The 26,118-nt window shown below is 42.2% G+C and overlaps 2 protein-coding genes and 1 long non-coding RNA gene across 6 annotated transcripts in view; 1 reads left to right on the top strand and 2 right to left on the bottom strand.

Moving 5' to 3' along the window:
- Window positions 1-7,762: 7,762 nt before the first annotated feature.
- On the top strand, window positions 7,763-11,404 carry LOC109200052 (uncharacterized). Its single transcript, XR_002060266.1, has 2 exons — window positions 7,763-7,835; window positions 11,300-11,404. It is a non-coding gene; the product is annotated as an uncharacterized LOC109200052 (long non-coding RNA).
- A 728-nt stretch (window positions 11,405-12,132) lies between these two features.
- Window positions 12,133-14,213, bottom strand: LOC112845034 (myelin-oligodendrocyte glycoprotein-like). Its single transcript, XM_025904557.1, has 5 exons — window positions 14,135-14,213; window positions 13,615-13,938; window positions 13,321-13,452; window positions 13,177-13,230; window positions 12,133-12,197 (listed from the first exon to the last, which is right to left on the bottom strand). The coding sequence occupies exons 1-5, from the start codon at window positions 14,211-14,213 to the stop codon at window positions 12,133-12,135; spliced, it is 654 nt and encodes a 217-aa protein (XP_025760342.1).
- An 8,166-nt stretch (window positions 14,214-22,379) lies between these two features.
- LOC102080813 (NACHT, LRR and PYD domains-containing protein 12) overlaps window positions 22,380-26,118 on the bottom strand; it is a 29,958-nt gene continuing 26,219 nt past the window's right edge. For all 4 annotated transcript variants that reach the window (XM_025904555.1, XM_025904554.1, XM_025904553.1 and 1 more), the window contains exons 9-10: window positions 25,688-25,861; window positions 22,380-24,433 (exon numbers count right to left, since the gene is read on the bottom strand). In XM_025904555.1, the coding sequence (XP_025760340.1) occupies window positions 24,424-24,433; window positions 25,688-25,861 (184 nt within the window). In that variant the 3' untranslated portion in view covers window positions 22,380-24,423. The remainder of the gene's footprint in view (window positions 24,434-25,687; window positions 25,862-26,118) is intronic.

Genomic DNA, 26,118 nt, shown 5'->3' on the forward strand with positions numbered 1-26,118 from the left:
AACGACCGAGACTGTCCGAGCCGGGGCTTGAACCGGTAACCTTCCGAGAACTCCCAACTCTTGAGCCACGATCGCCCTACATACCTCATCATTTTCGTGATGAGGTACTCGGTGCTGCACGGCTCTCTATGGGATGACCTGTACATCAGAACCACATCAGCCCAGACCCAGACATCTACCAGCACAAGTACAGAGCCTTTATCTCACATGTTTGAGCATTCGTTCACCTTCATCTGTTTGTTGTTATTGACAGCTCTTCATCCAGTCCACCTTAAACACAGTGGGTGTGTTGCTGGGAATGGGAGTTACCTTATGGAGCTGTTATTGCAGTAAAGCTGTTTTTGTGTGTGTATTTCAGTCCATATGAATTCCTGTAGCTCTGTGTGGAGATCCTTGTGTACATATTGAAACCTGTCTGTGTTAGTGCATACCAATTAAAAAAGTCGACTAATGTGACACTTGCAGACTGAGTGATGCTGGTGGTTTGTACTGAGTGTGAGACAGAGCTGACCCCTGACCTGACGGTGGAGAAATCTTATGGAAAACTCTTGCTGTGTCCGAATTCAGGGGAAGGACGCTCATAAGGACACTACCTACCTACGTCACAAGGTAGTGTCCTTAGACGGACGGGTAGTCAGGAAGTGAGCGGCTGTGGACAGCCCCCTTTTTTTCTCCATAGAAACTTTATTGAAGAAACAATGAGTATACAACATGGAGAAACTGGAGCACTACAGGCCTGCAATGTAAGGTTTATTTCTGCCGGCTTTAGGTTTAATTTGGGACTATAATTGTGTTATAACTGGTGGTTTACACTGTATATGTGGGGATTCTGTGCACAGTGGGTAAATTGTTGTGTGTGTTTTTTGGTTTGCCTGAATACTGAAACCTGCCATTTAACTATTTTATTGTTTTTCATTGTTTGGTAAGTTAAAGGAGGGTTGCAATGCTCTACTTTACAATGTGTATGACATGATTTACTGCATTGTAGACACTCGTTTTCATTTTCGTGTGTAGTGCTACTTGTAAGGAACAAGCTTCATTGATCCCAGAAACAAAAGAGAAGTTAATTTAAGAACATCGTACGAGAGTACACTAGAGAAAGAACCCAAAGCCCATTTATTTAATGGTATTGAGTAAATGAGGGCTACATGTGCATATAGTAAGTGTCTGTCATGAAGGTGTCATGTGTGCATATCTGTGGTCAGTAAAGCTGATTGTGATTCATAGCTACACTACAGAGAGCCCAAAGAGTTGTTGCATTGCTTGTTAGCCTTGTTTAGGGAGGGCTGGGGTTTCTTTGGAGCCGAATTCATTAAAGTTAGTTCAGCACCAAGTGAAAAGAATCCCTGAAGACTCAGCACAGAAAGTGTGGGACAGAAGTTTGCTTTGGAGACATGGACTGAGTTAGAAAACTAGCCAACATGATTTATAACGGATAGTCATCATTAATGATGGAGAACTGAAAGTACATGAAGGCTGCGCTGTTACACTTTTTGATAGCTGGAAACTTTAACTGTCATCAGAAAACATCAAATATTCTGGATCCTCTCTGCAGTGTCTCTTCTTTCCTCTGTGACTTCCATGGATTTTAGTTCAAAAATGTTTTTCAATGGTTTGTCAGCAAACTGACCTCTGACCTCTACAGTACTGACCTGTACAAAGAGCTGTCAGTCTCAGCTCTTCTCTCCCAGCACTGGTGGAGCAGGTGTAGTTGCTGCTGACAGCCATTGTTGGTTTTCTCAGAGACAGGCGGAGGTCTGAAGTGTTGAGAGCATCAGCTCTCATCGATGTGCGCCGCTGTAACGCTGCTTTTGTCCTCCGAGATCACCAGGTATGAAATCCGAGTACTGACAGGGCAGCAGGACAGATCTTTGCCCCTCATTCACTTCCATGAGCACAGCCAAGGCATGCTGGGAAACTGAGGACACACCAACAGATGTAGAAATGACCTGCATGCTGTGGGTTTGTCTCAGAGTCCTCACAGGTGACAAATTAGCTGCAGAAACCCAAGCCAGGTGTCTGAATACTGACACATGGACTCTTCCAGAGGGAGGATTTAGTCGCACTTTATAATAACTACACAATAGTGAGCATTAGTATGTAGTTTATTAATGGAACCAGACCCAAACTGTTCCTTTTATACTTTCACGACCTCCAAGTCTGCACTTATGTTTATTATCAGTTGGAGCCCCTCCTCATTCTTCTTCTTTGGTGCAACCCTGTAAATTTTGGGGTACCCCTTTGGCCCCTCCCCTTTTCTACAATTCCCCTGTTTTGTCTGATCTCAACGAAGGTGACGATTATTCAGACTTTCAGGAGGTTTTAGATGAAACTGAAAGGCCCACAGAACCAAACACGTCTCAGCTGTGATCACACCAGAAACAGACACAAAGTGATCAAACACACACCAAAGCCTACACTGCCATCTAGTGACAGAAACTAGTACTGCTAGACAACCAGGCTGCTTTAAAGCAGCTGATATTTAGGTTGGAAAAAAAAATAAGTTGATAATAAACATTTGACAAAATCTTTCGGCAGCTAACATCTGGAAGTGAGCTGTTCTTTGGTTGTGATTAACAGTTTATTCTTATTGGTAATTATGTAATGAAAGGTAGCAGTAAAAGACACACACACACACGCACACACACACACACACACACTCCCCGTGCATATGGTACGACAGCTTTTCTCCATGACCCTGGTACACTGCGCAGAAACACTTTGCCACACACACACACACACACACACACACACACTGACAACAACAACTACAAACACGTCTGTGACTGCGATGAACACCTGAGTGTAAGACGAGGACTGAATATGATACAGTAACAGTCAAATATGAATGTGTGTAACAGAGCATGATTATGTGTTATACATATATCAGAAACATGTGACATTTAACAGTCAAATCTCTCTGAACATGAAACCAGTGTTAAACCATTTCAGTCTCAGTCAGTGTTACTGAAACATCTCCAACAGCATCACTGACACAGACAGTTGGAGCAGCTACAGTCAAATCATTGATCAGTGTTTTTATAACATGAGCTGCTGTTGCTGCACTAGTGCTGCTGCTCTCTTTCTCTTATTGTAGGTCTTTAGCTGACAATATCAAGTGTCTTCATATGACTGTTGTCTAATGTTAAAATGTAGATAACACCACCTGCACCACCCTGTTCCACAGCACAGCCCTCTCATGTAGGCTTGGCTGCAGCACATATGAGCAGCTGCAGTGACATCAGCTTTCTGTGCAGAACTAGACAGGAGATCCGCTCCATAGTGTCATCACATCTACAGACTGTTACATATTCTCACCTGGTAATAAGAAGCTGCTCACAGCTCCAAGATTAACAGACTGAAGGAAATACAAATGAAAGTTACAGGAAACTGAAATCTTGGAAACACAACATGAAACAGCTGGGAAATATGTTCATGTTGCATAAAACATGTGTTGCATTACAGATATTTATATGATCCATATTTAAGGTGGATGGGCTCATCCACCCACTCTCACACCATCATATCACCATCCTGGGTTAGTGTTTTGGTCTCAGGTCACAACATATATAATTGACCAACAAATCGATTTACTCTGCCTTACAGAAACCTGGTTGCAGCAGGATGATTATGTTAGTTTAAATGAATCAACACCCCCAAATCATTCTAACTACCAGAAACCTCGAAGCACAGGCCGAGGGGGCGGTGTGGCAACAATTTTTCACACCAGCCTATTAATTAACGAAAGACAAAGACAGACTTTTAATTCATTTGAAAGCCTGATGCTTAGCCTCGTCCACCCCAGCTGTAAAACTCAGAAACCAGTCTTACTTGTTATCATCTATCGTCCACCTGGGCCTTACACAGAGTTTCTCTCTGATTTCTCAGACTTTTTATCTGATTTAGTGCTCAGCTCAGATAAAATAATTATTGTGGGTGATTTTAACATCCATGTAGATGCTAAAAATGACAGCCTCAACATGGCATTTAATCTGTTATTAGACTCAATTGGCTTCTCTCAAAATGTAAAAGAACCCACCCACCACTTTAATCACTCTCTAGATCTTGTTTTAACATATGGCATAGAAACTGAACATTTAACAGTGTTTCCTGAAAACCCTCTGCTGTCTGATCATTTCCTGATAACATTTACATTTACAATAATTGATTACACAGCAATGGAGAGTAGACTTTATCAAAGTAGATGTCTTTCTGAAAGTGCTGTAACTAAGTTTAAGAATATAATCCACCCACTGTTATCATCTTCAATGCCCTGTACCAACATAGAGCAGGGCAGCTATCTGAACGCTACTCCAACAGAGGTCGATTATCTTGTTAATAATTTTACCTCCTCACTACGTACGACTCTGGATACTGTAGCTCCAGTGAAAACTAAGGCCTCAAATCCGAAGTCCCTGACTCCGTGGTATAATTCTCAAACACGTAGCCTAAAGCAGATAACTCGTAAACTGGAGAGGAAATGGCGTGTCACAAATTTAGAGGATCATCATTTAGCCTGGAGAAATAGTTTGCTGCTTTATAAGAAAGCCCTCCGCAAAGCCAGAACATCTTACTATTCGTCACTGATTGAAGAAAATAAGAACAACCCCAGGTTTCTCTTCAGCACTGTAGCCAGGCTGACAAAAAGTCAGAGCTCTACTGAGCCAACCATCCCTTTAACGTTAACTAGTAATGACTTCATGAACTTCTTCACAAATAAAATTTTTATCATTAGAGAAAAAATTACCAATAATCATCCCACAGATGTAATATCGTCTACAGCTACTTTTAGTACCATTGATGTTAAGTTAGACTCTTTTTCTCCAATCGATCTTTCTGAGTTAACTTCAATAATTACTTCCTCCAAACCATCAACGTGTCTTTTAGACCCCATTCCTACAAAACTGCTCAAAGAAGTCTTGCCATTAATTAATTCTTCAATCTTAAATATGATCAATCTATCTCTAATAATTGGCTATGTACCACAGGCCTTCAAGGTGGCTGTAGTTAAACCCTTACTTAAAAAGCAATCTCTAGACCCAGCTGTCTTAGCTAATTATAGGCCAATCTCCAACCTTCCTTTCATATCAAAAATCCTTGAAAGAGTAGTTGTCAAACAGCTAACAGATCATCTGCAGAGGAATGGCTTATTTGAAGAGTTTCAGTCAGGTTTCAGAGCTCATCACAGCACAGAAACAGCTTTAGTGAAGGTTACAAATGATCTTCTTATGGCCTCTGACAGTGGACTCATCTCTGTGCTTGTCCTGCTAGACCTTAGTGCAGCGTTCGATACTGTTGACCATAATATCCTATTAGAGCGATTAGAGAACGCTGTAGGTATTACAGGTACTGTGCTGCAGTGGTTTGTATCATATCTATCTAATAGACTCCAATTTGTTCAAGTAAATGGAGAGTCCTCTTCACCCACTAAGGTCAATTATGGTGTTCCACAGGGTTCAGTGCTAGGACCAATTCTATTTACATTATACATGCTTCCCCTAGGCAGCATCATTAGAAGACATAGCATAAATTTTCACTGCTATGCAGATGATACGCAGCTCTATCTATCCATGAAGCCAGGTAACACACACCAATTAGTTAAACTGCAGGAATGTCTTAAAGACATAAAGACCTGGATGGCCGCTAACTTTCTGCTTCTTAATTCAGATCAAACTGAGGTTATTGTACTCGGCCCTGAAAATCTTAGAAATATGGTATCTAACCAGATTCTTACTCTGGATGGCATTACCTTGGCCTCCAGTAATGCTGTGAGGAACCTTGGAGTCATTTTTGACCAGGACATGTCCTTCAAGGTACATATTAAACAAATATGTAAGACTGCTTTCTTCCATTTGCGCAACATCTCTAAAATTAGAAATATCCTGTCTCAGAGTGATGCTGAAAAACTAGTTCATGCATTTATTACTTCCAGGCTGGACTACTGTAATTCATTATTATCAGGATGTCCTAAAAACTCGCTGAAAAGTCTTCAGTTAATCCAAAATGCTGCAGCAAGAGTCCTGACAGGGACTAGGAAGAGAGAGCAGATTTCTCCTGTTTTGGCTTCCCTTCATTGGCTTCCTGTTAAATCCAGAATTGAATTCAAAATCCTGCTCCTCACTTACAAGGTCTTAAATAATCAGGCCCCATCTTATCTTAATGACCTTGTAGTACCATATCACCCTATTAGAGCACTTCGCTCTCGCTCTGCAGGCTTACTTGTTGTTCCTAGAGTATTTAAAAGTAGAATGGGAGGGAGAGCCTTCAGTTTTCAGGCCCCTCTTCTGTGGAACCAGCTTCCAGTTTGGATTCGGGAGACAGACACTATCTCTACTTTTAAGATTAGGCTTAAAACTTTCCTTTTTGCTAAAGCATATAGTTAGGGCTGGACCAGGTGACCCTGAATCCTCCCTTAGTTATGCTGCAATAAACGTAGGCTGCCGGGGATTCCCATGATGCATTGAGTTTTTCCTTTCCAGTCACCTTTCTCACTCACTATGTGTTAATAGACCTCTCTGCATCGAATCATGTCTGTTATTAACCTCTGTCTCTCTTCCACAGCATGTCTTTCATCCTGTTTTCCTTCTTTCACCCCAACCGGTCGCAGCAGATGGCCGCCCCTCCCTGAGCCTGGTTCTGCCGGAGGTTTCTTCCTGTTAAAAGGGAGTTTTTCCTTCCCACTGTCGCCAAAGTGCTTGCTCATAGGGGGTCATACGATATGATTGTTGGGTTTTTCTCTGTATTTATTATTGTGCTATCTACTGTACAATATAAAGCGCCTTGAGGCGACTTTTGTTGTGATTTGGCGCTGTATAAATAAAATTGAATTGAATTGAATTGAACATCAGCACAGTCTTGGCTTGGCTGAGGTAGCTGAGTGGTTCTTGTTGTCCCTGACAGCTGCAGTGCCATCAGCCATGCAGCAGCACAATGACTGCTCACAGTCAGTGTGGCTCAGTCTACTGGAAACATTGTCCTAAAGTGGTGGCAAAGTGGCTGCAAGCTGGCTGCACATGCACTGTGTCCAATACTCCCAGTACGTGCACCTGCAGATGATATCCACAAAGCTCTGAGTGTCACAGAGTGGGCCTGTGCTCAGCTCACTCTGCCCCATTGAATTCTACTTACAGAGTTTTACAAGTGTGAGTAAAGTTATATATACAAGTTGGTGGCTGATAAGTTCTTGTAGTGACCCCTGACCCCGTGGTTCTTATTGGTTAATAGTAGCTTAGAGCATCTGCACCAATCATAAAGCAGCAAGTTTGGAGCTCGTGGGTCTCTGCAAGTAAGTCCCTGTAATGTTGGCCAAGCCTGATATACTAGAAACATCTGTCATTACCAGCAGATGAAGCTGCCCTTAAAGCAGGATCTCACTTTAAACCTGACAAAAGAATTTGCTATTAGCATACTATGGTTATATGTCTCTCTCTCCTGTCTCTCACCTGTCTGCCTGGGCGGAGCTCAGCTGGGCTCCGCCCTTGGCCCACGCACCTGCCGTGACTCTACCTGATGACCTGGACTCCTGGGCTATTTAAGCTGAGGCTCAGAAGGCTTCTTCGCTGGGTGGTGGATTTACTCTCGTCAGTACAGCCCCGATAAACCCCGTTTGTCGTGTGATTACTCTGTTTATGCTCACCGCAGTTCTCTTGTGCTCAGGTTCTCGCACTCGTCCGTGACCCCGATCTGTTTCCCTGGTGGCGTGGAGTGGAGTGAGCGTGAGTGTGCTGGAAAAAAATACGAGAGGAGCGAGTGAGCAGAGCGTGTGTTGGACTTTGTCCCTTTTCCCCTGGACCATTGCACATCCTGCCCTGTACACGTGGGGTTTGTAAATAAATGTACGACTGCTGTTCTAGTTCAGCTGCTCTGCTGACAGCTGCAGTTATTATATGACATTTTATTATTGTATTGTATTATCCATCCATTCACCTCTACTGTTCTTGCATTACATCACATAGTCAGCATAAATATGTTTTTAATGAATGATGAAAGTGGGATGAATTTAATGAGTCCTTGTTGAGAGAGGTGGGACAGAGAGAGACAGAAGTCCCCCCCTCACCTCTTATTGGCTCTGAGAGAAATAAAAAGGTTTTAACATTTAGGCTGTTGTGTTTACAATGATACGAAGTGCTATTAGTAAATCATCTTCATTCTGAATCAGAAGTTTAATGAATATGTTGAATGGTTGACATGATTTAAATGTGTAGATGTTGTGTGTGTAGACTCAGCTTTGAGAGATTAGTGTGTGTGTGGCTGCAGGAATGTTGGAAGATAAGAAATGTGCCAGAACTCCATCCTGATAAAAGACATTAAGAGTTAACAATAGAGTCATAATTCATATGTGATTGTGCTGATAGTTAATCCTGCTTAACTGACTGAAACTGTTTAGATTACAATCAGGTAGAAGTTTAACCAAAGCAACGAATAAGAAACTATGATAATAACTCTGTAGGCCCCACACTGAGAGTCTGTGTGGAAAGGATGGAGGAGCCACTAATCTAACATTAACATGGAAATCAAATCAATTATACTGAATATATTTGTTTCTGGGAAGAAAGTTTTCCTGTGTGTTTGAATCAAAAAGACATTATGTGGATGTTCATATGAAAGTGAGCTGATGGTGAATCTAATTGAAGATGAACTTCATGTGTTGATGCTTCATAAAGTGAAGTATATTCATATGCAGCCAAATGTTCATAATGGAATTTTCTATGTTAAGAAGAAAAGAAGAAAATAAAATGAAGCTAAAAGTCAGACACAGAGAGGATGAACGTTTATGGTTAGTTGCTCGAAATCTTGCGATGAGCAGAGACGTCATCTGAAGACTCGTCCCGTGAGTCCACAGTTTGACAGAAATTCATAGAAATTCTATCAGGATAAGATAGAAGATCTTTATTGTCACTGTTACCAGAACAATGAGGAGTTTCTCTCCATTGGCAGCTTGTATCTGTTTACATTCAGATTCTTAGGATAATAGAAGAAGATAAATAAAGATAAGAACAAGTTTCAGAGGTACCTACACAGGGAATGTGTGTAATGCACAATAAATGAAGTATCTAAACAAAAGGATCTGCACAGGTTATACACAGAAACAAATCTATAGATATATCTGCAGGTACCGTGTAAAGAGGAGGATCAGGTCAGTATAAGGTGCTCTGTGATTGGTGGGATTGCACATTGAGTAAGCGGTAGGAATGCTGGTTGCTGCTGTAAAAGAATACAGTTCTATAAATAGAGGCAGGAATTCTACTGTAATGAATACTGGTTAGAAATAAATATAGTGCAAGTGTCCATGAGTGTTAACAGCACAGTTGACCTTCAATCAGGGTGGAGGTAGAAACTTCTACTGAGTCTGTTTGTCTTTGTTGGACCTGTAGAGTTTACCAGAGGGAAGGTGGGAAAGTGAGTGTCCAGGGTGGAGGGGTCCTTGATGATGATGCTTCCTGCTGAAGGCTGCCAGTATAGATGTCTCTGAGGGGGGTCAGTGAAGTGCCGATTGGCCGCTCTGCTGCCCTCACCTGCAGTTTCCTCTTGTCCTCCACAGTGCAGCAGTTGAAGCAGAGGGTGCAGCAGGAGGTCAGAAGGTTCTCGATGGTGGAGCAGTAGAAATGAATTAGCAGGCTTTGGGGCTTGACGTTGCTTCCTGAGGAAGTGCAGCCTTTGTTGTGCTTTCCCTACCTGGTGGGAGATGTTTGTGGACCAGGTAAGGTCGTCCGAGATGTGGACTCCGAGGAAGCTCTCCACCCTTTCTACCTCCTCCATCAATGTAGAGGGTGGAGTGCTCAGATGGCTTTGTTCTGCTGAAGTCGATTATCATGTCCTTGTCTTGGCTGTGTTCAGATGCAGGTTGTTGTCGTCACACCATTGCTTCAGATGCTGAACCTCCTCTCTGTAGCTGAATCATCGTTGTTGTCCATCAGTCCTATGATGGTGGTGTCATCAGCACATTTATAATGGTGTTACTGGTGTGGAGAACAGTCATGGGTGAAAAGTGAGTATAAGAGGGGACTGAGGACACACGTTCAGAGTGAGGGTGGAGGAGGTGTGGCTCCCATCCTGACGTTCTGGGGTGTGTTGCTCAGGAAGTCCAGTATCCAGCTGCACAGTGAGCTGCTGGGTCCTAAGTTGCTGAGTTTATGAACCAGTTTGTGGGCTTGAACTGTGTTGAAGGTAAAGTCCACAAACAGCATTCTCACGTACGTGTTTCCTGCTGTCCAGATGTGTGAGGGTTGTGTGAAGAGCTGTAATGATGGCGTCCTCTGTCCACCTGTTTGCCTTCTACAGACTGTAGCAGTGAGAGGTTGAAGATGGTGGTGAAACCTCTGCTAGTTGGTCTGCACATGCTTTAAGCTCTCCACCGGCTGCACCGTCAGCACCAGCTGCTTTCCTCGCATAGACTCTGTCAGTGTGGCTCTGACCTGATGCTGCTCCAGCTGGATGGGGCGTCGTCCCTCTCTGTAACGCAGGATAGGTGCTGGTGTCACTGTTTTGTTGGTCAAAGCGGGCGAAGAACTGCTTTATGGTGTCAGGTGAGGTGATGTGCAGGGAGTTTGTGTGCGATTGTCCTTGTAGCCAGTGAGTGTCTTGATCCCTGCCACATGTTTCTGGAGTGGTTTGTGTTAAAGTGTTCCTCGATGCGCTGTTTGAATCTGCGTTTGGATTCTTTGATGCCTTTAGATCAGACGCCTCTTTGTAGGTTTGTTGTCTCCTGATCTGAAGGCGCTGCTCTCAGTAGAGCTGCACCTCACTGTTGAGCCATGGCTTCTGCTTTGGGAACACTTTGTCTTTGTTGTTGTTACACTCTCAGTGCAGATGTATGAGAGTACAGCAGATGTGTGGCCCTCCAAGTCTGATCCTTCTGTGAATACACTCCAGACCATATTGTCCAAACAGTCCTGCAGGGCTGTGGTGGATCCACAGTCTAGTGTTACTGTGTTACTTCTGGGTCTTAGAGACAAGGTTTGGATTTCTGAGGATGTTTCTGGGGGATCTAGTTTTGGTTAAATTATAGTTCTGCATTCTTCATCATCATTTCACTTATTTCCTGGTGTTCACATCTCATTTATTTCCCTTTCCTTATACAACTGTTAGTTCATGCTGGTTTAAATGAGTCCTAAACTTCATTGTATGTGACATTAAACATCTTAAATGTAACTTTCTGTAGCAAAGAAAGCTGCAGGAGCCCAGGTTTCATCTTCACACACATCAGGAGCAGCTGCTCCATCACAAACACCACAGAAGAAGAACAACACTGGATCAGATTTAATGTAACTGGCTGTTTTTATCTGGATTTATCTGACAGGGACAGAGTTCATGTTCATGGACATCAGGATAAAAACAGAAGATGGAAACCTGCCAGATTTGAGCTGCTCATGTGTCGTCCCTGGGCAGGTCACATGACTCTATCACACAAAGACACACAGACACACAAGAAAAGCCAGAGAAACAAAGACAAATCCAAACAATCCATCATACTGAGTTAAAGTGATCACAGGTCTGCTTTGTTGGAGCCTTCAAAGTGTCACATGTGGACCTTTATTACCAGCACTGAAGGCCACGCCCCTCTGGTCATGTGATCATGTGGTTTGTAGGAACGCTCCTCTTCCTCAGAGCATCCACCTGTGCTTCCTCTCCTCCACCTGTTACAGTGAGGGAACGTCCTCCATGATGGAGGAGCTGCTGGAAAGTGCTGAGAGTTTCCTCCAGAGTGAGACCTCTGTCACAGTTCAGAGGATCTACGGCAGCAGAGACCTTCATGGACACTAAAAGCCTCAAACACACAACAACAACATCACACTGACTCCACTCTGACATCACTGATCAATAATCAAACAGATCAAACTGATCGATCAGCCATCAGAGGAGTCGGATCAATGGAGCTTCACAGCTTCACACAGAAACACAATAAAATAATAAGTGAAAGCAGAGAGAACCAAGTGAAAGTGAACAAACAGCTGTAACTGTGAGCAGCACGATTCTCCATCCATGATGTTTCCCTGGCTCCAGGCCACACAGCTGTATCTGTCTGTGGGGCGTTTAAGGGTCAGGCTGAACTGTCCGCTTTTCACACGCTCGTCTTTCTTTCACTCGGTCTCTGTGATGTTGCTCCTGTTTGTCAGGCTTCTCAGGACGGTGTCACCACTCCACCTGAGTGTCCTCAGGCAGCTGGAATGACTCCGCCCCCTCCTCCACCTGACACTCTGAGAGAACAGCAAACACAGCATGAGGTGTACAGATAGCAGCAGGTTTCAGAGGTGTAGAGAAAGCTGAAGCCGATCAGAGGACGGAGGCCATGTCCACACTGATACGTTTTCCTTCTAAAAGCTGCTTTTTCTCTCCGTTTTGGCCTCCACACTGAGACGGCGTTTTTGGTCAACAAAAACTGAGCCCTTTGAAAACAATGATGCATTTTAGTCATATGATGCAGTCATGTGACCAATTAAACTAAGTGGGTGGACGGCATTATACAGCAGTTCTTTTGTTTGCTCTCAGTTTTGACAGATTAAAGATTAATATCAGTTTATACCTGCTGCAGAGCTCCAGATAAAACTTTTCCTCCACATTTGGCAGCGAAGCTTCAAAGAGCCGGAAAGTAAATAAAGGGCACATGGAAATGACTTCCTGTGTGAGGCTTCAGTGTTAATGGAGCCGCTAAAAGTGGTGGATCTAAATCTGCACCTCAAAGTGCGTTCACATACAGGTAGAAGGGGAGTGAGTGGGTCAGCGCTCAGGGCACAGACACTAAGTTGGCCTGAAACACACCATTTATTTCCTTGGAAACAGACACAACCAGAGTTACAGGTTAAATCCCCCTATACAATAAAAAGAGTCTCAACACGCTAAAAACCCTGCCGGCAGAAATAACTCTACACTGTCAACACAAAGGCTAAACAAATGTTTCCATGTGCTAAAATTCCCATAATGCCACAGTCCAGCCACACGCAGCACACAGTCTTACTGTCTTACTACAGTACTTACTGTCTACAGTCTTACTTATGACGTTATCCAAGCTAGAATCGATTTCAATCACTAATCAAAACCCACCCCTACCTGCTAACCATCGGTATTATGGGTAGTGCAGTAGGAGACACTCACCTGACTTAAAATAGTGGAAATGAAATAAAAGAGCTTCAGAGACGATGAGAACAAGAACCAGGAGAACCAGCAGAACCAGGAGACCCAGGAGAACCAGGAGAACCAGCAGCGCCAGGAGACCCAGGAGACCCAGGAGAACTAGCAGAACCAGGAGAACCAGCAGAACAAGGAGACCCAGGAGAACCAGCAGAACCAGGAGAACCAGCAGAGCCAGGAGAACCAGGAGACCCAGGAGACCCAGGAGAACTAGCAGAACCAGGAGACCCAGGATAACCAGCAGAACCAGCAGAACCAGGAGAACCAGGAGAACCAGGAGAACCAGCAGAACCAGCAGAGCTGTGGCCCAGGATGGAAATGGTTCTGTAGAGAAACACAAATTGTCAGGTGACCTTTGACTGAATGTAATGAATTAAAGATGCTTAGATTTAAAATGGTGAAGCAAGCATGCTTATTGTGACAATATTAAAAGTTCAGTTTGAGTGATTGTGATCGTCTACAGCAGGGTTTTGGTTTGATGTTGACCTTTGACCTGCAGTGGGACATCTCTCAGTCTAAATGATCTGACGGAGCAGGTGTAGGTGGCGCTGTCAGACAGGTGGAGGTTGGTCAGGTTCAGGCTGAGGTCTCCAGTTTCCAGAGCGTCAGTCTTCATGGATGTTCGGCCGCTGTAACGCTGGTTTGGATCTTTCAGTTCGTCTCCTTGAAGCTGGTGGACGGTTGGAGGACTGAGGGCGGAGCGACTCCACACCACTGTGGGGCTGTCCAGTTCAAAAGTGGGAAACTCACAGGGCAGCAGGACAAACAGCTCTCCCTCATACAGCTCCACAGCCGAGGCATGCTGGGAAACTGAGGACACAGACAGAGTCCATGTGTCACTTTGAGATCAAACGTGGACACAGCTTCAGTTACACAATATCAAATATCTACATATAGAAATAAAATCACTGTGCAGGTCAAATCAATAAATATAATAAAGAAAGAAATAAGACGTGGTATAAGTGAAAAGTCAGAGTTCAGCTCGTCGCCTCACAGAAACACTGACTTCCTGTTATTAATGAGGCGGCTGTGGGAACAGGTAGGAGGCTCCTGATTGGTTCATAAGCTGTGAATAAATGTGTCATGTAGCAGGAAGCAAAGCCACATCAGGCCTTAGAAGGAATTCATGAAAGTGTGAAGTGTGTCTGCAGTGCAGTGGAGTGATCTCCTCCCTATGAATGAAGTTAGAAGTCTGGAAGTTTAGGAAGCAGCTGCACGTCAGGAAGCACAAATGTGATGAGGAGAAGGCGTGGAGCGCTGTGTCAGGCTCTGCTGTGGAAACCAATCAACTTTTGCATGTTTTGAACTGGAAGAAGAAGCAGGATGTGAACTTTGTAGGTCAAAACAAAGCTCAGGGTCACATTTGATCCAGTACTCGTGTCACGACACTGACGTCCTGACTGCTGATCAGCTGATCGGTCGGATTTCAAACTAAATCCTTTGATTTAGTTTGGACCATCCACCAATCACAGAGCTCCATCAGAGACCTTACAGTAACTACATTCACCAGCAGAGCTTTGATGGCGCTACTCTCCACGACCACTAGATGTCTCCACACTCTGTGCCGACTCCAATGAATGATCAGAGCTGCTGAGCCTGTTTGCAGACAGAGGAGGAGCTCCTGGTGATCCGTGTGGGACTAAAAAGCTCTGATAACGTCCATCCAGCAGCTGATAACAGGGACATTTGGTGCCATGTCAGAGCTGCACAGTCAATCATCAGTTTGGCTCTTTAGTTTGAAGAGTTCAAAGCAGCAGCAGAGAATCTAAAGTGTGTCACACAGCACCAAGTTTCCTTTGGTCACATATGAAATGTGAGTCAGAGCTTCAGCTACACAACAACAACACACACAGCAGCTGATTGTAACATGAGCTCATCTGAAAGCCACCAAGAAGAATCCAGTGATTTGAAAGTTGCTGCTTTGGATTGTTAGTTTGATCTGAATCAGAATCCAGTGTTTGATGGAAATCTCCTCCTGAAACAATGAACCAGGTTAAAATACTTTAAATCAGTGCAGATGTATAATGTAATTTAACATGTTGATAATGGTTGTAGTGGGCTTGTAATGTAAATGTGATTAAATGTGACATTAATGGTGACGCTGCATAAACCTGATAAAACTGTTCTATTAGTGGGTCTGTGTGATCAGCATCAGTGGGTTAAGGTGAGGCCTTGACTAGTAGAACGTCTTGTTGGTGAATGACAACACATGAGCCAACATCAGACTCCGAGCGCTATAATAAAGATGTTGGTTGTTTTTGAGCCCCTGTATTAAAAGTAGATCCAGTTTAAAGTCAGCTTGAGTTTGATGTCTTTATGTCAAAGCTGCTCATGATGTTGAGCTGCTGATGGAATAAAAACAGGTAAAAATCTGCCTCAATATAAAAGCATGTAGTCCAGACTTAAATGTAGCCTATTGTTAGCTGAGGTCCACACACAGTGTTTGACAGTGTAAACTGTGTGAAAGGGCTGCTGGTGGAGCTCACTAGGATGAGCAGGTGACCATGTGCCACGAGGTGGAGAGCAGCTGGCCTGGCTTTGATTCTGACCACGCCCCCTTTCTCTCTCCCTCTGCTTTGCTGTCACTTATCTTCACTGCTCTGTCCAATAAAGCTGAAAAAGGCCCCAAATCAAAGAAATCTGCTGCAGCCTCTGAAATGTCTTCTGTTTCCTTCCCGACGGCTTTTTCACCGTCAGCCCATCAGACAGTCCAGCAGCATTTATGATGATGTCATGATGTTGAAGAGACTGCTATGGTGGCCTCCCATGACCCCCAGCCTCATCTACACTGAGATGCAGACATTTGAAAACAACTGAATAATAGTCCAACACAACAGTCTGTGTACAGACACACACTGAGCTTTCATAGAGTCAAAGGAGTCAATCAAACACAGCTAGTTGAGTCATTTCTTGTGTGAGTCTAAAGTGAATCTAGTATTTGAAAGTCCACTTCCTGTATTTGTTGTTGAAGACTTCTTCAGCTTCTTCTCAAGGACATCAGCTGCTTGTTTGGCAGCAGAGGCAGTTAAGAAGCTTCCTGAAAAACACTGAACAGTGAGTTCACTGTGGCATATGACAAATTCAGCTTTCTATGTGCAAACGTGTCTGTGTCAACCTTTCAAATGCTGTTGAATCCAAAACATCAGCGGCTCCTTGGCTGCTCACTTCATGCACTTCTGTCTTTGTGACAGTCCAATGACATCACAGCTGTTTCCACCCCCAGTGTCTCAGGACTGGACACCTTTAAATATGTGGAGGATCAAACAGCCGTCCAGCTAAACATACATGAAACTATCAAAGCTGACAATCATTCCAATAACATCTAATGGTACATATATATAGACACAGGACTACAAGGAAATGGCTCTCAGCATCTGGCTGTGGGAACAAATGATCCCTGTTTGTCTTCAAATTGTGTGCATGTTTTAGACGTGTGTCACATGTAGAAACACAAAAATGACACAAAGATGTGTTTGACACAACTGTGCAGCTGTAAGTTGTTTCTAATGATTCATTGAAGCTCTTCTAACATTCTGGAGACAATCAGTACATGAATCTGTTCAACACGACAACAATTTGACTTCAATGTGAACGTTTGCCATTAAATAACCTTCTTCATCCAGCTGACAAGCATCCTTCATTCTATGATATGAACAGTTCCTCCTGTTGATGACAAACCTCTGACATGATCTGCTTGAGGAGCTTTTTCATGTGAAGCTCTCTGAGCTCAGGGCTAAGTTGCTGTGTTTCATCTTTAAGAGCTGCTGCCTCCTCGCCGTTCTTCTTCTCCTAATGACACCATTTCTGCTTCAGATCTTTCACTGGGCCTAAAACAGATGAAGAGTAGATCTACTGCTGTTCACTGTTTGTGTCAATATGGAGAAATATGAAAGACAAACACAGCACATACAGAGAAATGTAGACAGAATGTGCAGCCAGTGCAGTAAATGGTCTAAATATCAGCTCTTTAGAAAATGATCCTGATGAACATGAAACTAACATCCAATGAGAAACACAGCTTCCTTGTTTCATGTCCAATAACAATAAATGAAGAGCTAATAAAGAGCTATTCTATTGTAAAATGCTGAGATGATTATTAGACAGAACCCAGCGGCTCACCAAAAGCCTGCATTGAAAATCTATATGAAAGTAATCTATGCTCATATATGGCAAAATCCTTTAAGTGTCACTGTGTTTTTCATCTGTGCTCTTGTTGGTTGGACAAGTTTGTAAATGACAAAGAGCTCAGTGGACTTTGCATCCATCAAATCCTGTTAGATGTTTGTTTTTCCTTCACAGCTTTGTGATGAAGGCTAAAGAACAGAGATATGAACTATTGCCAATATGAATCCTGATGCATGACGTGGGCACAGACCCACCAAAGCAACACTCAGCTCACCTCATTCCAGGCGCTTGTCTGCTGGAGACCATGAGCCTTGTTAGTCACACATTAGCACCGTGGTAGGAAACAGCCTCCATCATTTCATTAGATCTGAATTTGGACTGTTTCCCTCTGGATGAGAACCAAGTCTGTCAAATCTATTGATCCAACACAAACTATCAAACACATTGGCTCACAGTCAGATTGGCTTTGTATGGATGGTGTAACAGGGGCTGGGAAAGGATGCTGAAAGCTGAATATAATACAGAACAATAACAGGACATATAATCATGTAGAAACATGATCTTCAACAGGCACACTTCTATTATTCATCATCACAAAGAACTTGTGCAGCCCTGATATCAGCCCTAATATATGAGTGTGTTTGCCCAAAGATTGAAACAGCATCAACATGACAGCTGTAAGAAATCTTCTCTCAGCCTTGTTTGGCAGAAGATCCCTGCAACAAAGATTGTAGCTGAAAGATGACGTGTGTAAAGTTTGTCTTTGGGAGGGTTGAGGCTGTTTTTAGACCTTTGATAGTTTCAATCCAGTTCTGAAAGACAGAAATAAAAACAACATCATTAAGATCAGATCATGGAGCTGTTTCCTGCCTTGTTTCTAGCTTCACATTACAAGACTTTACTACAATAAAGATGCTAACATGTATCTGTAGGAACAACATCATTGAATCTACAACAACTGGAGTCAAACCAGTGGCTCTGCTGGGATCACTGGTGAGCCAACACTTCCTTGTTGGATGCAGATTTCAGGGCTTCCTGTTGCTCCTCCGTTATAACTGTTCTCTCTTCTCAACACATGATGACACAAAGGAATCAGCAGTGATGAAGATGATGCTGAAGAGAAGCACACATTTCACACATATAACAGAGCAGTCCAGTTACACACACCTCTGCTTGACATTAGGCCTCAAACAAAGACACAAAACACTAACTTGACTCTAAATAGAAGAAACTGGCAGCTTTTTCTGTTCTGTGCTTATTTATATTTGACACACATGCTTCTCTTTGTGCAAACACACATCGCACTATAAGGGTAACCTAGCACACAATGATTGGACAGCACAGTGATGATGCTGGGAGATCCTATACGAAGCAACACAGAAACACTGAGAACTTTAAACATTGATTATATTGAGATAAGCAGCCGACCCAGTCTAGATAAAGGCGAGCAGCTGGGACCGCTGCTGCACCAAAAACAGGTTTCAGTGTTTCCATGTGTGTGTGTGTGATGTCTTTACTTATACTGGTCAATAGACTTTAGTCAACACATGATTGAAAGGTGTTACACATGAAATAAAAACAGTGTTTCATCTTTATTCCTCTGAAGCAGCTGCATTATAACCAATCTGCTCCTTTGTGGCCTTTAAAACAGCTTAAATAACTGTTGTTATATTTGTTTCTGCTCCTCTTGGACAGACGACTCTTGAAAAGACATTTTTGAATTTCAATGTGACTTTAACTGGATAAATATGGGATATATAAACGTCTGCAACAAACTGATTCCAGCTTCTACCTCATGATAGGAATGTTTTTGTGGCTCAAGATGACCTGATATCTTTCATGATGGAGACATTTGACACATGTTTCACATATTATAGACCAACAAGTTATTCATAGCAGTTTAAATACGGGGAGTCACTTTTGGGCCCAGCAGATAAAACAGAGCCAATATTTGCTTCTTTATTTAAGTGACGTGTGTCACAGATGTGACCTAGTAAAGTGTAACTGAACATTAGTAACGTTATTCTCATGGTGTGCTTTGAAGTTAGCGTCAGCTAAAGCAATATACTAGCAAAAAACTATTTTCAGGCTTAACTTTGTAGAAATGTTTAGCTTATTTTAGATTTTAGACATGTAGGAATGTTTAGTTTGTTTTAGAGTTTAGAAATGTGTTAAGATAGAATGTAGAATTATGGTAGAGACACTGACACTGCCCTGGATATAAATAAAGGCCTGATTGTGTCATGAGCTTAGAAGTAGATTTGTAACTTGATAACTGTGGTCTGGAGGGGAGATGGTATTTATGGCCCCTAGAAAGAGACACACACCCACAGTGTTTTAACTGATATACTCCCACACCTATATGCACACACAGTCACTCACGTGCTCGTGCATACACACAGAGACAGAGTTTGGAGCACACCATGGGGATTTATGATGGGGTCGCCTCTATAAAGCTGGCTGGAACTAACAAAGGGGTGAAGATTGTTTCAGAGGGACACCGGCCTCGTCTTCCCTTCTAGAAGTGCATGCTTAAATGAAGATGAATAAAGATTTTGTAAAAATAACTACTGAGTTCCAGTGCCATTTCTGGATCCCTCGACGAATAAAGAACCGGGGTAAAAACTGATTTCGTAACAACTTCCATCATACAGATGATGCTCGTGGCAAAAGAGTAACGTTCAGAAGCCTTTTCATTATGAAATCTGTTTCTGTTCATGAGGAAATCATATTCAAACTGATTAAATAGACATTTTTCAGTAGTTAGCTGCTATGCATCCGTCTCAGTGTGAAGTGAACTGGAGTCTGTCTGTACTGGATCTGGATTCATCGTCGTCCCTCCAACAGTGACACAGCGATCTGGCTCACTGATTGGTGATAAGGACCTACTGAGCCTGCTAGCAGGTGCAGGAGGGCCAATCTGAGCCACAGTTATGTGGCTGATAACTGCTAATAACGCCCATTGATGGACTGATAACATGAAGATTAAATGTCTGCTCCCTCCAAAATAAGAGCTTTTTTAAAAACTCAGACTTAAGTCTTATTTTGAAAGCCAGATTTTGTTTGAGCTGTTTCCTGGAGCAGGACCCTGAACAATTAGATAAAGCAGATTTAAAAACCATATCATCTGTGCTCATTAAAGTGATATCATGCAGTTCATCTTATCAACAGCAGAGGGCCACAAATCACCATCAGTGAAGAGTTCACGGAGATGTTAGTGACACCAGAGTTGTACGTATTGTTCTGATCAAAATGGAAGTTCATGTTTCTTTGATTGGATCAGCTTTTAAAAGCAGCTGTTTTTATAGAATGACAGAAACGAGAGATGCAGATTTTTCACATTACCCCCATTTAGATTCTTGTTTCACAACATGCATGAACTCAAAATCTTTAGTTTCATACTTGTAAAGTATCAAAAAGAATACATTTATTCCAGTGTACTTCTTGTACAAAAAGCTGATTGGAAATGCATTTAAAAAAGCTCCTGCCATGACCTTCCTTCTGTGAGCACCCACACATGAAACGAGCAAAGCTGACAGGTCTGATGAGCGGTGCACGCTCTCATTTGACAAGACGGCCTACATTTTCCAGAAAGACAGAAAGACCACACAGTTAAAACCTGTAAAAACTACTGAATTAAGAAAAAAGTTTCACACTATGTTTCACCAAGTTAAAAACAAATACAGCAAAGCTGGACACACAATTTGCAGTTTCAGGTCGCCTGTCTAAGAACAAAGTCTTTCTATAGTGTTAGGATAAAAAGACAAAGTAATTCCAGCTTGTATAAAATTCGCACTGAAATACCACTTTATAAAAAGATAAACCTGATTAAAACGCCCACATAGGTGCCCTCTATATTCTTCTGGTGTGCATGAAGGATTTTGATGTTTAAGTGTTGTCACTGCTGAGGATTGGTTGACACTAGGGCTGCCACAAACGATTATTTTGATAGTCGACTAGTCACCGATTATTTTTGCGATTAGTCGACTAATCAGATCATGCATCCATTGGACGTAAAATGTACAGCTTATTGCACCAGCATGCATCTGCTCTTATATAACTATCATTAGCTTACAGCTTTAAGTGTTTAAGGTATGTGCTAACTAAAAATAAAGACAAGATGATAGTTTATTAAATGTTAATGAAATTTGCAGATTGTTTCGGTGAAGTTTAATAAACTCCTTGCTATCTAAAATATAACGGGACACCGGAGCATATTACCGAGCATCTCACACTTCTGATAATCAGTTGTCTGCTTGACGTTTATTCAGCTGTGTAAAAACTATAACTTTAATCTCAGCCAAACTGATTTACTCAGGAACAAATAAAATGCTAAAAAAAAAAAAAAAAAGCCAAACAATAACATTTTAAGTTATCCAAGTCAGCGGTCCCCAACCCCGGGCCTCGGACCGGTACCGGTCCGTGAGTCGTTTGGTACCGGGCCACGAGAGTTGAGGCTCAGGTGTGAAATGTATGGTTTTCAGGGTTTTTATCGGTTTTCAGCGATAGTGAGCCTTGTCCCCGGCTCGCTATCGAGCTAGTGGGTAACAGACGTCTCCGAAAACGTCGGAGCGCTTTTGAAAATATGTGGTGTCTTGATAAACTGAGCAGATATTTGAGGTCTGCACAGTTACATTCTCGTCTGAAAATATGTTAAACGTTTATTTTGTGACCCAGAAAGAATAATAAGAGTAATATTAAAACTAACTAGCTGCCGCCATTGTTGGAAACTGAGCTGGGCTGCGCTATGAATTCTGGGACAGAACTACTTCTTCTTCTTCGGGGTTTAACGGCAGCTGGCATCCCTTGTACATGCAGTGCTGCCATCTTCTGTTTCAGTCCGTTATTACACTCTTAAATCCTACTACTTATTCCTGCGTCATCTGTGATCTTACAAAGCGTCAAACGACGGGTCGACTATTAAATCAGTCGTCGACGATTTTGATAGTTGACGTAATCGTGACTAGTCGACTAATCGTGGCAGCCCTAGTTGACACAGATCTTTATTCAACTAGCTGCTGTTTACAGGTTCGAAGTCTTCATCAGAACAAGCTCTTCTAATTGGACTTTTCTCTGAACTGTGTTTGAAAAGCAACAAATCAAGTAAATATACTTTGATCTTGAAGTTTGGTGTAAAAACCTCCTGTCAGCCCTGTGCTGAGAGGGCTGTGCTCATCCATCCGTCTTGTTCTAATAAAGCCACATTTCAGGAACAGCTTCTTTAGATGTGTTCAGCTTTATTCATACAGCACCACTTAACAAACATATTTAGTCTCAAAGCTCGTTATATTGTTAGGTAAAGAGCCCAAAGAGTTCTCACTGGGATTCACTGATGAAGTGAATGTCATTCAGTAATCAAAGGTGGCTTTTTGGCTCTAACTGACTACATGTGTGTACTGTATCATGAGTGGACACACATGGATGTGAAGCACACTTAACTGTTTGGCTGAGCCAAAACAAGCATAGCACTGATTCTAACTTTAGTTTCTCTGGACCTGATGTTAAATGTGACAATATTGTTCAATATGACATTTGCTGTTTGTCAGGTGTTAGAAGAAAACACTTTCATGCATGAATGTATATGCACACATTCACATGAGCACAAACTGATTTCAAGTCCAAAAGGTTTGTGAGTGATTTTGTTCATGTATCAGCTGTTTAGTCATTTTATGAGCAGGTGGATGCTGTCGTTAGATTTGACTTTAGTTTGTGATTTGAAGATATTTCACATGAATTGTTCCAATGTTGTCGTGTACAAAGATCATTTTAGGATGTTTGAATTTTCACATTTCAGCTTGCAATTGCATAGAAATATAAAGAAGTCCATTTAACGAGTTACAGTGAAAAGAAGTGCCTGTAAATGGTCACATAAAGAGAACTTTACATTTTTCTATGAACTGAAAATATCTGTTAATGATACAGAAAATATGCTGTGAAGAAATGCAAAAAGTGTTTGTGATTTGAAACAAGTTGCTTCATTTTGGTGACTTCATTTCATAAACTGTCACTGTTTTTAAATCAATGCTGAATTCTTTCCAGCAGAGTTTCTTCACTGGTTTGGATTTGAGCTTTGAGTGGATCCCTGAGTTCACAGCAGGAGAAAATAACACAGATGATTTCGTTGAATAAGTTAGACTGAGGAGCATCATCAGAGCAGTCCAGACTCCAGGACTGATCCCTGAATCCAAACGCTCAGTCATTACTGAATCCTTTCCTTCTGATTGTGCTGGAACTCACTGATATAGTGACAACTTCACAGATCAGTGGAAGAAGATGGAGGGATGGTTTTAGTAGGCTGGACAGCAGCTCCAAGGAAACAGGATTTTATGATGCTAGGCTAACCTGTAAGAGCTGTTTGAACTGATAAAGAATAATACTCAGGCTTTTACCTTCACTGTTTCACTAAAGCTTAAAGAGTCAACGTCCACAATTTACACTTTCATTACAGGAAACTTTATTAAAGCAGTTTAGCAAAATCAAATAATAATAATCAGATGACTTAAACTTTACTGATGTAACTACACTACTCTGAGCTGATGCTGAGTTTGTTCTCATTGGTGAGGAGAGGTTGGAGGAAGGATTAGCTCTGGATTTGTGACATTTAAATTAGTGTTGGCATATTTGCACATATGCCTAAAAAGATAATAATGAAAAAAAGTGTTCTATGTGAAAACACATCTCCTCCTCCAGCAGTTCTCCCTCTGAACCACTAGATGTGTCTGTTATCTAAATGATTGAAGACGTGCAGCACAGCAACCACAGCAGCAGTCAGATCGTGTGTCCTGTTATTATGTATAAAAGCATGAAAAAGTCCAGCTGTGAGAAGATTTTAACTTTTTTCATGTATCATTTTAAACTGATCGACTGATCTATAGAAATGAAACAGGTGGATCTCTGTCAGATCCAGAGGGAAACACAGGGATGACGCTGGACTCTACATTGTGTCTGACAGTGGAGCAGTTCTCAGAGCAGTTTACTCTGCAGCACTGACAGTCATCTGCACTTCATTCCTCCGTCAGTCACTGCTGGATGAAGCTCTCCACTCCACCTCCCAGTAACATGGCCCAGTCAGAGCGTATCTACACACAAGCTGCTGCTGCTTCAACCTCTCTGGATCATCAGGACACAGCTCCTCCTCTCTCAGCACACACACCGTCCTGTTTACCATCCTCAGCTCCACCTGCAGAGAGAAGGAGGAAGAGCAGAGCAGATAAATGAGTGTTTCCAGAGACTCTTCATCAGCTGTCAGTCAGTGATGAAGCACATCCAGTATAAAGAGCAGCAGGGACTCCAGTGATGGGACTGTACTAGGACTCATTGTTGCTTCACTTTTTCTAATCTTTGGATTTTTATTGAAGTTGATGAAAATGTTTTTCCCTCCTAGTTTGAGTTTGGACTTTCATTCATTAGAATAACCTTGGTGTGTCCACTCTGAGCTCTGTAGGAACCCCAACAACAAGCCCAACAATCCAGATGGACGGTTCCAGCTGTTATTGATCCCCCTAGGGATCAATAAAGTATTCTGATTCTGATTAACTGGAGGAATTCCATCCAAACATCTGCTCTCACTAAATTCTTCCTCACCTACGGACTGTGTTCTTCACTGCTTTAAACTTGAAAATGAATGCAGTCATTGGTCTGCGTGCTGCTTTGTTCAGAGAGCTGATTGGCTGTTGACAGTGTTTGATCAGAGCGTGTCAGCCATTTCTATGGTGACCATATAGGTCATGTGGAATTACAGGGATTATTTTACATAACCATCATCTTATTATTGCATTAATTATCATTTCATCAAAGTGTTTATTGAAGCTGCTGGCATTATGTTATAATTTATATTATAGGGGTTATCATAATCACATATTAACATGTTTATTACAGGTGCAGTTATAACTACTTTAAAATGATTGAGTTAAATATATATATCATAACTCATAGGCTGAGTATATTGTTACAGTAAAATAGTAGCTGAGCAAAGGCCTGAATGTATTCAGCTTCTTGTGGTATTTGAGTTTGCTTAGTTACAGGTGACGGAAGGATGTCCAGTCCATGGTGACCTCAAAGGCCTTAGATCATCACCATATTCTTAAGAGTATGCCACAAGGAGGAACTTCTGTGTTTGCATTTAATTCTTTAAATACATGAATGTTCTGTACATGCAAATTATGTGCTTGTAAACGCAAGAAGGGGCGTTACAATACCCTGATGTTATAAAAGCAATCTAGAGTGTATTTTGGGTAGAGATGTACAACTGTTTTGCAGTTTGCACCTCTCCACGCGGCGTGCATTCATTAAAATCAATTGTTTGGACGACCTCTTCTGGACTATCATTGTTTTACTCTCATCCTCAATTTCGAACCCGTAACAGTCAGAAACTGACTGTGTTTAGTACAATACTGCTGACAACACCACCCACTCACTCCATCATTCTACTGACCTCAGAGTCTCCAGTTTGTAGTCTGGACTCTGCTGAAGATCACCCAGCTGCTTCACATCTGGATCCTTCAGGTTGTTTCCTCTCAGGTCAAGCTCTCTCAGATAGGAGGGGTTGGACTTCAGTGCTGCTGCCAGATAATCACAGCTGATCTTTGACAAACGACACCTCATCAATCTGTATAAAAAATGAAAGATGTAAGTTTATTAGACAAAGTGTGAGCTTGAAATCGTTCAGTGTTTCATTATCTATTTATTTATTTAATAATCTGTTTGAGCATCTTAATATTATTCGAAATTTTTTTTTGTAATGGCTAATGACTAAAGCGTCCTGTACGCTGCTGCTCTGCTCTCCACAGTAAATAGAGAGGGAGCCTCTCTCTTCAAACGCTAGCTCGACAGCTGCCATCTTGCAAACATACCACCTGGCATTAC

This window comes from Oreochromis niloticus, unplaced genomic scaffold (genome assembly GCF_001858045.2).
Source record: "Oreochromis niloticus isolate F11D_XX unplaced genomic scaffold, O_niloticus_UMD_NMBU tig00002504_pilon, whole genome shotgun sequence".
NCBI lineage: Eukaryota > Metazoa > Chordata > Actinopteri > Cichliformes > Cichlidae > Oreochromis > Oreochromis niloticus.

What these genes read in the sequence shown, in the direction of transcription:
- LOC112845034 (XM_025904557.1), bottom strand. Translation starts at nt 14,213, where the DNA reads ATGACACATTTATTCACAGCTTATGAACCAATCAGGAGCCTCCTACCT. An exon ending in CGCCTCATTAATAACAGGAA is followed by an intron (nt 13,939 to 14,134) that starts GTCAGTGTTTCT and finishes CTGTGTCCTCAG; the next exon opens with TTTCCCAGCATGCCTCGGCT. An exon ending in GGTTCTCCTGGTTCTCCTGG is followed by an intron (nt 12,198 to 13,176) that starts GTCTCCTGGTTC and finishes CTGTTCTCTCAG; the next exon opens with AGTGTCAGGTGGAGGAGGGG.